General features: G+C 41.9%; 1 protein-coding gene across 1 annotated transcript in view; it reads right to left on the bottom strand.

The window, feature by feature from the left end:
- The window catches only part of hdac5 (histone deacetylase 5), a 42,992-nt gene extending 28,519 nt beyond the window's left edge, over positions 1 to 14,473 (bottom strand). Inside the window, exons 1-2 of the mRNA XM_082530021.1 lie at positions 11,152 to 14,473; positions 1,492 to 1,587 (exon numbers count right to left, since the gene is read on the bottom strand). Coding sequence (XP_082386147.1) covers positions 1,492 to 1,587; positions 11,152 to 11,308 — 253 coding nt within the window. The 5' untranslated portion in view covers positions 11,309 to 14,473. The remainder of the gene's footprint in view (positions 1 to 1,491; positions 1,588 to 11,151) is intronic.
- Positions 14,474 to 14,966: the final 493 nt, after the last annotated feature.

The following is a 14,966-nucleotide window of genomic DNA, read 5'->3' as shown; positions in this document are numbered from 1 at the left end:
TTTCCATTTCCTAATTATTAATTTTTTTATTTCCTTCCAGCAAAACTGTGTGAAGAACAGTACAGCAGCCATCACACTGGACACTATTTAAAAGCTAAAATCTGAGACCTTTTATTTATTTTATGAAAAATATTATATTCTGGCAGCAGCAACAAAAAAGAGAAACTAAAGGCTGCAAAGGTAAGTGTTAATAAAATGAGCTGGAACAACATTTTGCATCTAATATTGGTTTATTGGCAACACGTCAGTAACAGGATTGGGTCTTTGGAAAAATTCCTCAATGTATAATTGTGATGACTTTGAATATCTTATCATCTAAAGCAGTAGTATCAAAAGATTATGAAAATCTGAGAAATCTCTGTGCAAAGAGGATAAGGCCAAAAACCAGTCGTGGACGACCCTGATCTTCAGGTTCTCAGCACACAGTGCACCGTCCCATCCACAAACTTAGGTTAAAGCTCTTATGTGCAAAGAAGAAGAAGAAGCACTATGTGAACATGATCGCTAAACACCACCGTCTTCTCATTTAAAATGGACTGAGGCAAACCTTTCTGTCTTCAGATGATTAGAAATTTGAAATTCTTTTTGGCAAAAACAGAAGCTCAGTCCTCCAAACTAAAGATCATCAGTATCAGTGCTCACTTGGTATGAAGGTATGAAGCTTGCACATCTGTAAATCATCAGTGCTGAAAACTATACACAGGTTCAAGAGAAATGTGTGCTCCCATCCAGTTGATGTTTTTTTAGGAAAAGCCTTACATATTTCAGCAAGGCAATGCTAAACTGTACCCTGCATCTATTACAGCAGCATGGGCGCATTGTGGAACAGTTGCTTCATTAAACTGAAAACTATAAGAAAGTAGAACCAGGACTCATGAGCTGCTCAAATCTATCAGGCAGGAATGGCACAACATTTCTCCCTCTGAAGTCCAGCAACTGGTCTCACAGATGCTTACAACCTGCTAAAATAAGAAGGGATGCTTTGGAGAAGGTTTTATCCAATCAGGCCTGTGCTTGAAATGTAAAGGCTAAGCACAGTCCTGATTGGCTGCCTCATTCCTGCACACTTTTTGTAAAAACTTTGAATATGAGTCTAGGTTAAGCCCAGTTTTGGTTATTCTGATATTACTAAAGAAGGGTTTTACACTTTACACTGGCTCATGAATGGCACGTTGTAGTCAGACCCCTCGCTCATCACAAACACCCACAAACACCAGCTCTGATTTGAAAGTTTCGTACCAGGAAACAAACCGGTGGGTGACATCACGATAACTACATCATTCTTGCACACTGTCCATGATACATATGACATACATAGCCATAGTATATCATTCGCTGGGGTGAGGAACGTTAGGCACGCTGTGAGCGTCAAATTTGAAGCATCAGACACTTCACTTCCCACATTCTGGTTATTTTTTAAAATTTGTACCACCACACACACACAGACACACACCTCCCACTTCAAGGACTCTTAGAGGACTCCCTACTCACCACCTTCTCCACCACTTCCTCCTCCTCCTCTCTGCTCGCTTGCTGTTCCTACTGGGCTCTGCATGCCTGATGGGAGGCTGCTCTTCACCTCCACTACTGCAGGAAAGAGAGCGAGAATAGAGAAATGAGTGATTGATTAGTGTGGAAAATGTCAGGGACACAGCAGATTATTGCATCACTCATCGCATACACACCCACATAGAGACAGCTTCCATGTCATTCAGATGGGCTGTGATAGTGTTGTAAGAAAAGTGAGGGGGACAGTCCTGCTGCCTAAAAATATTCACAAGCAGCAGTGGGTAGCACTGAGCTCCAGCGCTGAAGTCAGCCTTTATTCAGCATGGCTACACTAAAGGACACTGCAGCAACATGCTAACATGTACTTTACATACTAATAGTGACAGATTATTACAGTAGTACGAGTAGCAAGCAAAGAAAAAGGAACAAAGAAAAAGTGTCTTGTAACACTCGTTTCTGTAACACTTGTTCTTAATTGAAATGCCAGATTCATATTGATTTCCTGCTTCAGACAAAGCCTAGCTAAGCCCAGCAGCTGACTTTTTTTAAGTGTGTCAACAGGCTATGACCTCTGATTAATAATTACGAGCTGTGATACTGATTAATTGGTGAGCTTTCTTAATATAACCTACAAACAAAACCTGCTTTTGGACACTGGCTACTCTCTTAAAGACTTTTTCACAATAACTTATAAGATCGGCTTCATTTTAACAGAAATGAAGCATCATTTGTGTACGTACAGAAATGCACTCAGTTTAAGCTGACTGTCGTCACTCGCTCGCTGCATTTGTTGCAATGTACTCTTCTTCTTTTTTTTCACAAGTACATTTAAGCTACAAGCCTCAGCAGTGCTTAGATCGGAAGGTTCCAATCAGCTTAGCAGCTCCAATCAGCTTATACTGATCACTTGTGTGTATAAGTGAATGTTAGTGAGAGAGAAAGAGGAAGAGGGGGGGAGAGTTTGTATGATCTCATTTGGACTGATTCTTTAGTTTTGGCCCTTGGAAGCGCAAAGAAGCAACAGGTTAACACTAGGGATGAGTATCGCAAAGGTCCTGCGTAGCTGTCCGGGACTTTGGGAGATCAGATGACGTTTTAACCATGTTGGACTCGATGCACGCACCCACAACAGTCTGTCTGCTAATATTTACTTAGATCATTAGCCCATGTTTATATTTTAGATAAGATAACCTGTAATTTAGATAATGATGTGCTCTCCAGGCTGCTGCTATAAGATACCTGGAGCAATGCTAGATGAACTATGAGCCAGGCAGTGGAAAACTCTCCTTTTCTCACTTTGAATGTTTAAACGTTCCCTAAATGTTTTCATAGACTGTTTGTGTTTTTCCCTTACAAGACAAAGAAGTGTTACATTTGCACCAACAAGCACCGTCAGCATCAACACACAGTCTGTACGCTGGGACGGAGAAGCTGCAGATCCCGCACCTCAGAGGGTCTGAGCAAGACACAGAAAACCTTCTTCTTCTGTCTACGTTCTGTCTACATCAGTGAAGGGGGTGTCAGATAAAATGTGAAAGGTAACTTTAATAAACCAATAAAAATCTGTTTTCTTACTTTCTTCACTCCCAAAGGCTGCCATATAACGGAGACTCTGGTCATTTGTAATTTAGGGCTGGGAGTAAAAGATGAGAGCAATGAGAGAGAGGGGCAGAGAGGTCCTCGTATTCCTGCTCCATCAGCAGCCATCACTGTGTCCGGGAGAAGGGCTGTAACCGTGACCTGCCTTTGCTCTCCTGGTGAACCCTATGAGAGGATCAGGCTATTTCTTAGGAAACGCCACACACGGCAGCACGCTGTGACGTCAGGACATTTCCTGTCTGCAGACCAGGGAGGAAATTTAATTAGGTTTTACCTACTGTGAAGTCTGACCTTTGACCTTTCTGAGTTAGACCGATTGGTCTCTGATGTCTGACGCTTCCCATGTGGCTTCTAAGCTAATCAAACAGGAACATCGACAGTAGGGCCAAGCCTGTTAGATTGTGACGACTTTGGCTTCAGATCATAGCAGAGCTGAAGAGAAACATGAAGTGGATCTACAACGAGTGAACAAGTGCTTCATGACACAGGTATATGAAATCAGCAGAAGCTTTTCAGGCTGCTGGTTTGTGACCAAAAATGCCCAAAAAGTGGGAGCTCTGGATAAACAAGTGTGCCTGTGCATATGTGTGCAGCCGTTCACAAATTACCTAAACAAATATTCTGGAGTTTCACTGTGACGCACGTGTCTCCCCTTCCACTACAACACACACTCTGTCTGTATATGTGTGTGTACGTGAGAGACCGGTCTGTGAGTGTGGGTACAACAGTCCGTTTGGCAACAGAGCAGCATTCCACAGCAGCCAGCGTCTGACGTCAAACTGAAGACATTTATAGTCTGGTAAACACACACACTAACGTACAGTCTGACACAGAGGCAGGGCTCAGGCAACATTTTAGTCAATCATCCAGTATCGGCTTCTAACTGACTACTGCTCACTGCAGCACCACGCAGTCATTCATGCACCACGGCAGATGCAGTAAAAAAGAATGAAAGACAGACTGTGGGTCCACTTCGTCCAGTCAATGAATCTGGATGGAAACAAGACGGACTGGTCATTATACCCTGGCCCTAATAAGATACACAGGCACACTTCTTCAAGAAAATGAATGAACCTCGTAAAACCAGAGAGTTTATTATAAAGCAAGCTAAAAATGAAGGCGTGAAGAACTCCAATTAAATAAATGTGTATCAGTGGCATTCAATCAGGGCAAGCAAAGCCACCACTGCATGTTACTGGACAAACATGTTACTGCTTGTCCAGTAACATGTAAAAAATCAACATCAATATTTCTCCTTGCATCTCAAAGAGTGTTCTGTCCCATGAGCTTCTCTCATTGCATGTGTGCACCATCCTTTAAATTACTGTCATCATGCAGCCACAGTTAGCTGTTAACTCTGTAAGCAGGCTTAAGTATGCTTGCCTCCCTAGAATACATAGCACCGGTCGATTTGATGAGCATGTGCATGTGCCATTAACACTGGCTTGAGCTGGGCAAGCTAGGAGGACTGTTAATTTGTGCATGCACATTGTGAACAAACTTCTGGTCTTTGAGGGTAGATTAATAGTGGATAGACAAACTAGATAACCCGCTGCTGACTCTGATTTACCTGATCCGAGATCAGGTACTATCTGTGGGTTGATGGAAACAGCTAGCATTAGTAATTTAGCAAGCATTTTGTGATTTTCTATTACTAGCCATGTCCTCTTTATTCAAACAGCAAGTTGAAGTGGCTAATCAATAGACCACAAATTGCAGTTTAATTAATGGATAAGGACCAAGCAAACAAATGCAATGACTGTTAGCTTCCATCGCCCAACGCTACGTCCATAAAAGCAAGTCTGTACACTCTGTGCATCCATCCATCACACAAGGAAGCACTGAAATCACCAGCACAAGGAGATTCCATTTGGCCAAAGGTACTTCAGGAAAATTGTCAAACTACTGGATAAAAAGATTAATTAACAGAAAAGTAGAACAGTGTAAATGTGAGAGCAGTAACTATTGACTTCATTTTGTATTAAATATTGTTACTTTTTTTAAAAAATGAATTTTACATTTTTCCATTTTCTTCTAAGAATTGGCATAATGAAACTAAGATTCTTCAGTATTTACTATTGTTTGTCAAATGGCTCATTTTAGATGTTGCAAAACCATATAAACATTCTCCATAATAATGAGCATGAAGGAAATAAAAATGATCTACAGCCGCTCAACTATAAATTCAGGATAAAAATCCCCAAGTACTTTATTTTGTTGTTGTTTCTTGGACCGGTGAAATGAACCATTTGTGTCTTATTCAATTCAATTTTATTAATAAGGCGCCAAATCACAAAAACAGCTGCTTTATAATAGAACCTACAATAATACAGAGAAAAGTCAACAATCAAATGACCCCCTATTTGCAAGCACCTGGCAACAGTGGGAAGGAAAAACTCTCTTTTAACAGAAAGAAACCTCCAGTAGAATGAGGCTCAGGGAGGGGCGGGGCCATCTGCAGTGACGGGTTAGGGGTGAGCGGAGGAAACGGGATAAAAGACACACTGTGGAAGAGAGCCAGAGATTAATAATAACTAGTTATTAAATGTAGAGGCGTAAAAAAACATGATGAGTGAAAAGAGGTGGCAAACGCTCAGTGCATTGGTGAAGCCAACTGCACCATAACTAAGGAAAGATTCAGGGTCACTTGATCTACCCCTAACTATAAGTTTTATGAAAAAGGATATTATTCTTAGAAGTAGCAATCAAATCTGGGATCTGGAAGCTGAAGGCTCTGTCTCCCATTCTACTTTTGAATATTGTAGGAAACACATATTACCAAATCGCCCTAATATGAGGTCTTTAAGATAAGGTGGGGCCTGATTATTCAAGACCTTGTTCATCAGGAGAAAAAACGTAAATGTGATTCTGGATTTAACAGAGCCAATAAAGAGAGGCCAGTATTCGATAAATCTGCTCTCTCTTTCTAGTCCCTATCAGTACTCTCACTTCAGCATTTTGGACCAACTGAAGGCATTTCACAGAGTTTTTAAGACATTCTAATAATAATGAGTTACACTCGTCCAGCCTAGAAGTAATAAATGCATGAACTAATTTTCCAGCGTAAGTCTGAGACAGCATGGTTCTAATTTTAGAGATATTGTGCAAATGGAAGAAAGCGGTCCTACATATTTGTCTAATATGCGCATGTGCTGGTCAACAATGACTCTGACTGTTATTGGAGGACAAGGTAGTGCAGTCCAGAGTATCTGGTTAAACACCATGTTTCTAAGGTTTTTAGAGCCAAGTACAATATCCTGAGTTTAGAAGAAGAAAATTAGAGGTCACTCAGGTTTTCATGTCTTTAAGGTATTCTTACAGTTTAACTAATTGGTGTGGTCATCTGGCTTAGTAGACAGATAAAGCTGGGTATCATCTATATAGCAATGAAAATGTATGTAAGAATGTATAATGTAAGCAGAGTCCTGCGGAACTAATTAACATTAGTGTGTTTATAAGACTTCCCCCATTTAAATGAGCAAACCAGAGTCTGTTAGATAGATATGATACAAACCACTGCGTTCAGCACCTGTAATACCTACAGCATGTTCTAATCGCTCTAATAGGATATTCTGGTCAACAGTATCGAACGCTGCACTGAGGTCTAGCAGGACAAGCACAGAGATGAGTCCACTGTCAGAGGCCATAAGAAGATCATTTGTAACCTTCACTAAAGATGTTTCTGTGCTGTGATGAGCTCTGAAACCTGACTGAAACTCTTCAAATAAGCCTCTGCAGATGATCTGTTAGCTGTTTGACAACTACTCTTTCAAGTATTTTAGAGAGGAAAGGAAGGTTGGAGATTGGCCTATAATTTCTACGCAAGCTGGGTCAAGTGATGGCTTTTTAAGTAACAGTTTAATTACTGCCACCTTAAAGGTGTGTGGTACACAGGCCAGTAATAGAGATAGAGACTGATTATATTTAAAACTGAAGCATTAATTAATGGTAGGACTTCATTAAGCACTTTTGTAGGAATGGAATCTAACAGACACGTTGATGATTTGGAGGAAAACAATTACTGAAGTTAACTCAGAAAAATGAATCAGAGAGAAAGAGTCTAAATAAATATCCATACTACTGAAAGTATCTGTAAATAATGATATGTCTGTGAGGTGGTTTTGAATATTTTTTGAATATTGAATATTTTATTTGTGAGGAAATTAATGAAGTCTACTAGTTCAGTTTAAAGGAATGCTTGGCTCAGCGGACCTCTGACTCTTTGTCAGCCTGGCTGCAGCGTTACAGTCCTACAATCTACTAACTGGGAATTTCCCACTAATGCCTCTGACAGGAATACCTCATGTGGCTGCTTTAAAGCAACTGTGATCCGGTCAGTATCCAGACAGAGTCAAAGATGCTTTACTAAGTGTTGGCCAAGATTTGTCACTGCAAATATTTTGAAAATCGCATGATGTATCCCATCAGGGATGTGGAGTTTGAAGTCCAATTTGGATTACTTTACACTCTTTCTCTGGTTCTATCACTCCTATTTCACACTGGTGCTGCTTCTGCTGGGAGGTATTTCTGCAAACCAATATTTTTCTCCTGCTTTCTTTCTCCCCGTCTTGTTCACTCTGCATTGCTAAAAGAAAATAGGCACTATGACGTCAGCCCTGCAAAACACTCTAAAAAAAGCCATGAGACAGAGAGACAGAGCAAGAGAAAGAAAAGGCAGAGGAAGAGGGAGAGTGAGGTAAAAATAGTATAATGGCTGTGTGTACTTTAGACAAATTAGAAGCTTAGAGAGAGGGAGAGGAGTCACATGTGTGGTGTTGCTATAGAGACTGATGGGTGGGTTAAGCATTATGGGATGGCAGACTGTAGGTCATCCACAGTGGATCTTGTCTGTTGTGTTACACTGGGCTGAAAGTACCTGAGAACATCTGGTACAATTAATTGTGCCACAGAATATACGTAGCTTTAAAGATGCACCAAGTTATGTTTTTATATTTCAACTTCAGTGGTCACGTACAATGTAAAGTGAACCAGTAACAGTAACGAAACCTCAAAGAATTATCACCCCATGAAGCAGGCCTCCTCAGCGTTTAACACTGTACATTTCGTCATTGTGTTTTTACACTCTATAGCTTCTGGTTGAGTCTCACGGTTGTGATCTTGCTTGGTCATTTCAGCATCCGACATCAGTTTAGAGTACAAAAAGCTCTCATTGAATGCTTACAGTTAAGCAGATGGAAAAGTTCAGAAAGTATCGGATGAACAAAGCAGAGCACATTTCCTACAACAGGCGGTGGAGACCAAAACAGACAGTGGTGGATTTAAACATGACTGAACAGATGCGTCCACACAGACTAGCACTGATTATAGTTGTGAACGTCAATGAATTTAAGCTACTTACAAAGCCAAAATAACCTTTACTGACACATAGTGGGCAAGGACTAATTTAAACTTTCAACTTTGAGACAAGGGATTGGATCAACTACCAATAGGAGAAAAGGATACGGCTGATGGGTGGTAAATACATTAAAGGGTTATCTATACAACAGGAATAGCAATAGGTGACAGCTGCTGTTACTTACGGTAGAATATCATACAAAGTTCATTATTTTTCACAATCTCATTTATAAAGGTAAACTTTTACTTTGTGGTTACATAAAGTTCCAGCCTACTAGAGCAAGAGAACTGTCGTGCATCTCTTGCGCTAGTAGAATACAAATAACCACAATCAAGGGAAAACTACCGACTTGACAGTTGTTCAGATTACAGTCACTGATGCCTGCAACAACGAGAGTAAGCCACATTAGGTCATTGCTGAAAAGGCTGGATACACAGGATTCACAGAGTGCCGTACCAAAGCATGGAAAGTTTAGTGGAAGGGAAAAGTGTGATAGGAAAAGATCCAAAAGGAGCCCGGGTGACTGACGTCTTGAGATGATGGTCAAGAAAAGTTGATTCTAAACTTAGGATGGACTGAGGCTGTTGCCAGTGCATCGAGAACCACCGTGCACAGACGTCTTCAGGAAAAGATGCTACATCTGTCACTTCCCTACGATTAACCCACTACTGAACCAAAGACTTGAGAAATGTCTTACCTGTTCATCAGTGGCCCAAAGTCTTTTCAGATGAAAGTAAATGTTGCATTGCATTTAGAAATCAAGGCTCAAGAACTTAAAGGAAGATATCCCAGTGTTTTAAGTGCAGTGTGAAGGATCCAGTCTCCTCGAGATGTTGATATCTTTATCTAGGTATTAGCACTTGCCCACAGTGCAAAATGAAACTGGCCAACGAACTCACCTGACCTGAACCTTACAGAGAATCTCTGGAGTACTGTCTAGATGAAAATGACAAACTCCCAAAATCCAGAAAAGCCAAAGGCCACTATCAAAGAAACCTCAATAACAGCCTTGCAATGCCACAACTACGATGCACTGACGCAGTAATCCACAGTAAAGGAGTAACGGAGTAGAGTCATGGGTGTACAGACAAACATTTCTTTGAACATTTTGGCCATTTGTGTGTTGTAATATATCTCTTCTAATAATAAGAGAGGCTGGCTTTGATTATAAGCTATAATCAAAATTCAAACAAAAGAAGACTCGATATATTTCAGGTACAAGTGAAAGTTCTTTTGTTAAGTTCTTTTTCGTGACATTCTCTTTTTTTGAGAAGCTTAAGATGTGCACATAGTTCACCAGTTATAATGATATAAACAAACAGGCGGTTATCAGGTGTGTTGATCCAGGAGTTGTTTTCATTTTGCAATCTAAGAGGAAATTCATTACTTCATTTAAAGGAATTTTGGGCCACTACACATGTAAATCTAACAAATCTTGAGCTACTTCATTAACAGCGTCTTCAATCTCTGCAAGTCTTTTATTCTGAACACACACACACACATGCACGGAGCCAACATTGTAACTGCAGCCAAAAGAAGATTAGAGTCAATATACATCCTCTTTGTTCCAGCCTGCTGTCATCAAGCTACATTTCAACATTGCTTTACCTCATTTTGGCACCATTGTTTGGCCAGTTCTACTCTACCTAAAGCTCAGAAAATCCATTTTATCACCCATGTTTCCTACTAGTGTACATTTGTGTTTGGCATTATAGGAGTAGCCAAAAATAAATAATTAAAACACTGTCAATTTCCTAAAGATGCCCAAAGGATTCCCAAAGCTAACTTAGTCTACAGAATGAGACGGAATGACAGAAAGTGTGTCCAGACAGAGACAGCTAAAAAGAAACCATCTACATAAACTACAAAAATACTCAGACCTTTTACAAGAGATCAAGAGAGACTGGTCGGGGCTTTCTGCCCTTCTTCTCTAAGAAATGTGAAGAAGAGCGAGAACTGCTTTTTTGCTTTAAGAGTGAAATATTCTTCTTACAAAGAAGACTGAATCTCATCTCTCTTTGACCTTCTGTCAGGCTCGTCAACTTGCACTTTATTTCTAAAAATCTGATTCATTTTTCTTTTTGTTTTAACATAAAATGTGGAGCTTTCTCTTTCAATGTCAAACGAGAGACTTTTACACATATTTCGATTTTTTTTTTAAAGAGTTAAAAGTTCCAATTGTGAGAAAATGTCTGTTTAACTGTACTGCAGGGATAAACTATGGAACCAGGATATTTTCTGAGGTTGGGTATCTTTTGCGTTGTAACACTGACGCCTAGCACTGGAAACCTGCACACAGTTATTCCACTTAAATCTATGATTTCTAAACACATCCATCAATATTTATCCTCAATGTGTTTGCTGGAGAAGACGATACAGACAAGATGTGGGAAGTCACGTTGAATCTAAAAATACGTGTATGAGGTATCTGTGGAGTGCACAGTTTGACGCAAACTGTGGACACCGAGCACTTAGTGTACTCAGGTACCACCGTCTCCTCAGCGAGCTGCGAGTGCTGCTGCTCCAGCTGACAAACTTCAACACAAATACCACACAGGCGTTACTTATGAGAGAAAACATCAAATTATTCATCAGTTTTAATCAAACTCCAGCACACCGCAGCACCCCCACTCCCTCCCTCCCACCTTCCCTCTCCCCCCACCCCTACTTTCCCATAGATGACTCACCAGCAGTGGGCATGGCAGCGCTGGAGCCCCTGTTGCCGCTCAGGAGCTCCAGAGGCTGATGGTGGCTGTCTGTGCTGCTGGAGGAAAAACAGGACTCAGTCTCATAGATGGTCTGCAACATGGCGCACAATCCTGACACGGTGGGATGCAACAGCATGCCAAGGCGAGAGCCGGCGCTTTATTTTATTAAACCAGTCACTTCTTCATCCGAGACGCAGGCATGCCGTAGACCCATACAGTTAAACTGAAAACTTCAAAACTAACTTCTGCAGGGAACGGCCGCAAATTACAAGAAAAGAAAATAATCGAACAGCTCTGTGCTTCTCTTGTGTAATCCAGTCTCCATCGGACTCCTGGAGCTTCTGCCGTCTCTGACTGCTCAGCTCGAGTTGTGATGACGAGCGGGCGACACTTTGAGCAAACTCCTCCTTTCTAATATCGTCGTCTCGGCTGCAGCCCACAGAAAGCCTCCCCTCCGCTGGGTTTCGCAGATCAATCAAAATGTCAACAGCCAAAGGAGACCACCTGAAAAGTGTCTGTGTGGTCTTTTGGTTTATTTCTCTGTACCTACATCACCTGGAGTCCTGATCCATGCAGAAACACAGTGCTGGCTCCAGTGCTGTTGGGGTGTGTTGCAGATGGAAGGAACAGAAAGTTTGTTTCTTCCATTCAGCTGCGAGGGAAAATCCAGTCACCCACAGGCTGTGAGAGCGAGGAGCGACGACGAGAGGAGCTGCTGCAGCCTCGTCAACACAATAAAAATACAGACAGAGGAGCAGCCCAATTCCCCAGCTCTGTGTGCATCAAAGAATCCTCACGCTGTTCTCCTCCTGGCTGACGAGAGGGAGGAGGAAGAGAAGGAAGAGGAGGAGAGCAAGGAGGAGGTGGAGGAGGAGGAGAGGCGAGGACGTAAATAGCTTTGGGAGAGCGCTCCCCGAGGTTCCATGTTTCCAAAATTAGAACGAAGCACTGAGAGAATGACAGACAGAGAAGGAAATGGAAGAACACTGGGACGGCGAGTTTGGAGTCCTCACTGAGAAACTGAGCAGCAGGAGAGGAGATGGCACGCTGTCCTCTTATCATAAGACAGAGGATAGTGGAGCTCCACACAGCGACCACAAACAGCTGCTGGTCAGACGGCTAATATTCACTGACTGAGAGTCACTGATGAGTGTGTGTGTGTGTGAGAGAGACGCTCACTGAGCTACTGAATGAACGTCGACAGAGAGACAGGAGACGGAGGGAGGAGGGTGACCGAGAGAGAGAGAGGCTGAAAGTAGATCACTGGGTGGAAAGGAAGTTAGACGGATACAGAGAAAAGTCAACAACAGCTCATTTTACTTCATAGAAAGGAGAGGGAGCAAGGACACGAGAAGAAGAGAAGAGAAGAGAAGAGAAGAGAAGAGAAGAGAAGAGAAGAGAAGAGAAGAGAAGAGAAGAGAAGAGAAGCATTTACAAACACAGGCGATTGGGGTGGGGGAACAGTGCTGAAAATAGCCTGCTAGGGTAGAGGAGGAGCTAGAGATAAAAATAGACAGAGAGAGGGGAGAGAAGGAGAGAAGGAGAGAAGGAGGGAGCAGTAAGCCTGCAGCTCTGGGGTGGGGATGGGAGGGTGGCGCTGGGTGCTTTCATGTTTCTGTGCTGTGCTTGCCAAATACTGTATGTCAATCAAAGAGTGTGGGCGGGCACTGTGGACCTCTTCTTGCTCTGCTAGCTCCACGACCCCCCTTTTTTTGGGTGCACCAATTGTGGCCGTGCAGGTGTTTATGTTAGCTAGCAGCGGGCACTGGGGGATGGCACAGTCAGTGTAAGATCGCAGTGTGATATCAGCTCCAAGCATCCACAGTGCCAAGAGGATAAAGCCTGCTCATCTGCTGAATGGTCATTTAGTGCCACCGGCTGGCCGATATGTCCACCTGACCAATAAAATATGTCAACATTCAGCCAAAGGATTGGCCAACATTCATGGCTCCCAGAGGAGGAATCCTGACAACTGTTCCATTTAGTACCACCATCAGGTTGGTGCTGCGAATGGTTCTGCAGCTTTAAGCTGTACTTGCTGTTAAATTGCATTAACAATATTGTTAATCATTGTTTTTGTGAGGCTTCATTCACTTAACCCATAAACAGGTTTTTATTGAAAAGAAACGTTGAAGCCTTAAAGACACTTGTTTGAATTAGCTACAACTTCCACCATCAGGGGGCAGTGTTTTACTAGTTTAAGATGTTATTATTTGATGGCTGCTTAACTTTTTTTTATTCGCTACCACCATTTCTTTAAGAGCATCTGCCGCTTGCCAGGCTGCCAATACGTCTGTGGTCTTAAGGACTTGCTGGGTTAAACAAAGAGTACACCGCCTCACTTGCACCATCTTGTGGTTAAAAGCTGGTAGTTAAAGTACAGCCAGATCTAGTTAGGCTTTCGTTAAAATCTCTTAAACACAATACAAAGACGCTTTTGGACACAAACTCACAACAGTTTCTTCACATTTTGTTGAAAAATGTAATTTTCAAAAAGGAATTTAAATTAAGTATAACTACAAGACTGTGCATAAGTCTTAAGTCACCTCTGATTTCTTCCCATTTTGCTTCCAGTGAGCCAGACTTTTGTTTTCTTATATTCTGATCCTGAGCAGTCGTTCTCCGTGCTTCAAAAAAATTTTTCTATTCTTTCGGACATTTTTCAGTCACCTCACTTCCAATAGAAAACTGTCACAGAGAATCCTGCAAAGGCTTCTTTGTAACCAGAAGCTACACGCCTCACTTTGCTGTCAGCGTGGATATTATTCAATGAAACTGCTCTTTATAGAATTTGTTTGTTCCATTCAGTATTCAGTCATAACAGAAGCTAGAGATTAAGAATAGGTTTTGGTCCTCATAACGAAATATAATGGGATGTCTCAGCTGCTGGCAAATGCAGAGTGCAAGGATTAGAAAAAGCAAAAGAGGAGAACAAACTGAGCTCTGTGTAATCAGTGATTTTACATTTAACAGACAAACAAATCCAGCAGACCAGCTCAGGACTCGTCTAATTCATGTATTTGTCTGCTTTTCATCTCTGCGTTGACCACTGTCGCTGCTGTTTCCTTTCCAGAAATGTTTCTTTGAATCATTTTATCATCACTTCTATCCCACCTCCTCCTCATCACCTTCATCTCCCTCATCATCCTCACCTCCTGTGTAAACAGCTCCCTGTGTCCTCCAGCAGATCTAAGGCTGCCTCAGTATGACTCACAAGTAAAGACTATATACACAGCAAAGGGAGAAAATGTAAATACAGAAAGTTAACTTGAAGTGTCCTGTCTTGTTGAAACTGAATGGGCTGCTGTGTTGCTGCTCTGTTATCCAACACTATGATTATTTATTAAAGACATGTGCTGTTAGCTTAAAATCAGCCTTTCGTGTGTTTATAGTAGCAGATGAAACTGTCCAGGCAACATGTCTGACATCTCAGTGGTCTAACATACCAAACACATCTACTAAAGGTGAGTGTGTGTGTGTGTGTGTGTGTGTGTGTGTGTGTGTGTGTGTGTGTGTGTGTGTGTGTGTGTGTGTGTACTGCAGCAGCTTGGCGGATGACTCATCTCTGCGTTTCTATTTGAGGCGCATCAACCCCTGGAGTCACACTGCTGTCTGTGCGTGCTCGTGTGCGCGTGTATCTACTACATCTGTATCCATGACAACCAAATTACAGCCAGTCAGTCACCCCGTCACTCGTCCCAAGACAAAGCTGTCAAAAAAGCTGTGAGAAGGACGCACAGGTACCTACTACTCACACATATACAAACATGAATGGAGTTAACCAAAGCGATCCA

Source organism: Aulonocara stuartgranti, assembly GCF_965226115.1.
Source record: "Aulonocara stuartgranti genome assembly, chromosome: 4".
NCBI lineage: Eukaryota > Metazoa > Chordata > Actinopteri > Cichliformes > Cichlidae > Aulonocara > Aulonocara stuartgranti.
The sequence above is the reverse complement of the archived record's forward strand: the minus strand, read 5'-3'. Positions and strand labels throughout refer to the sequence as shown.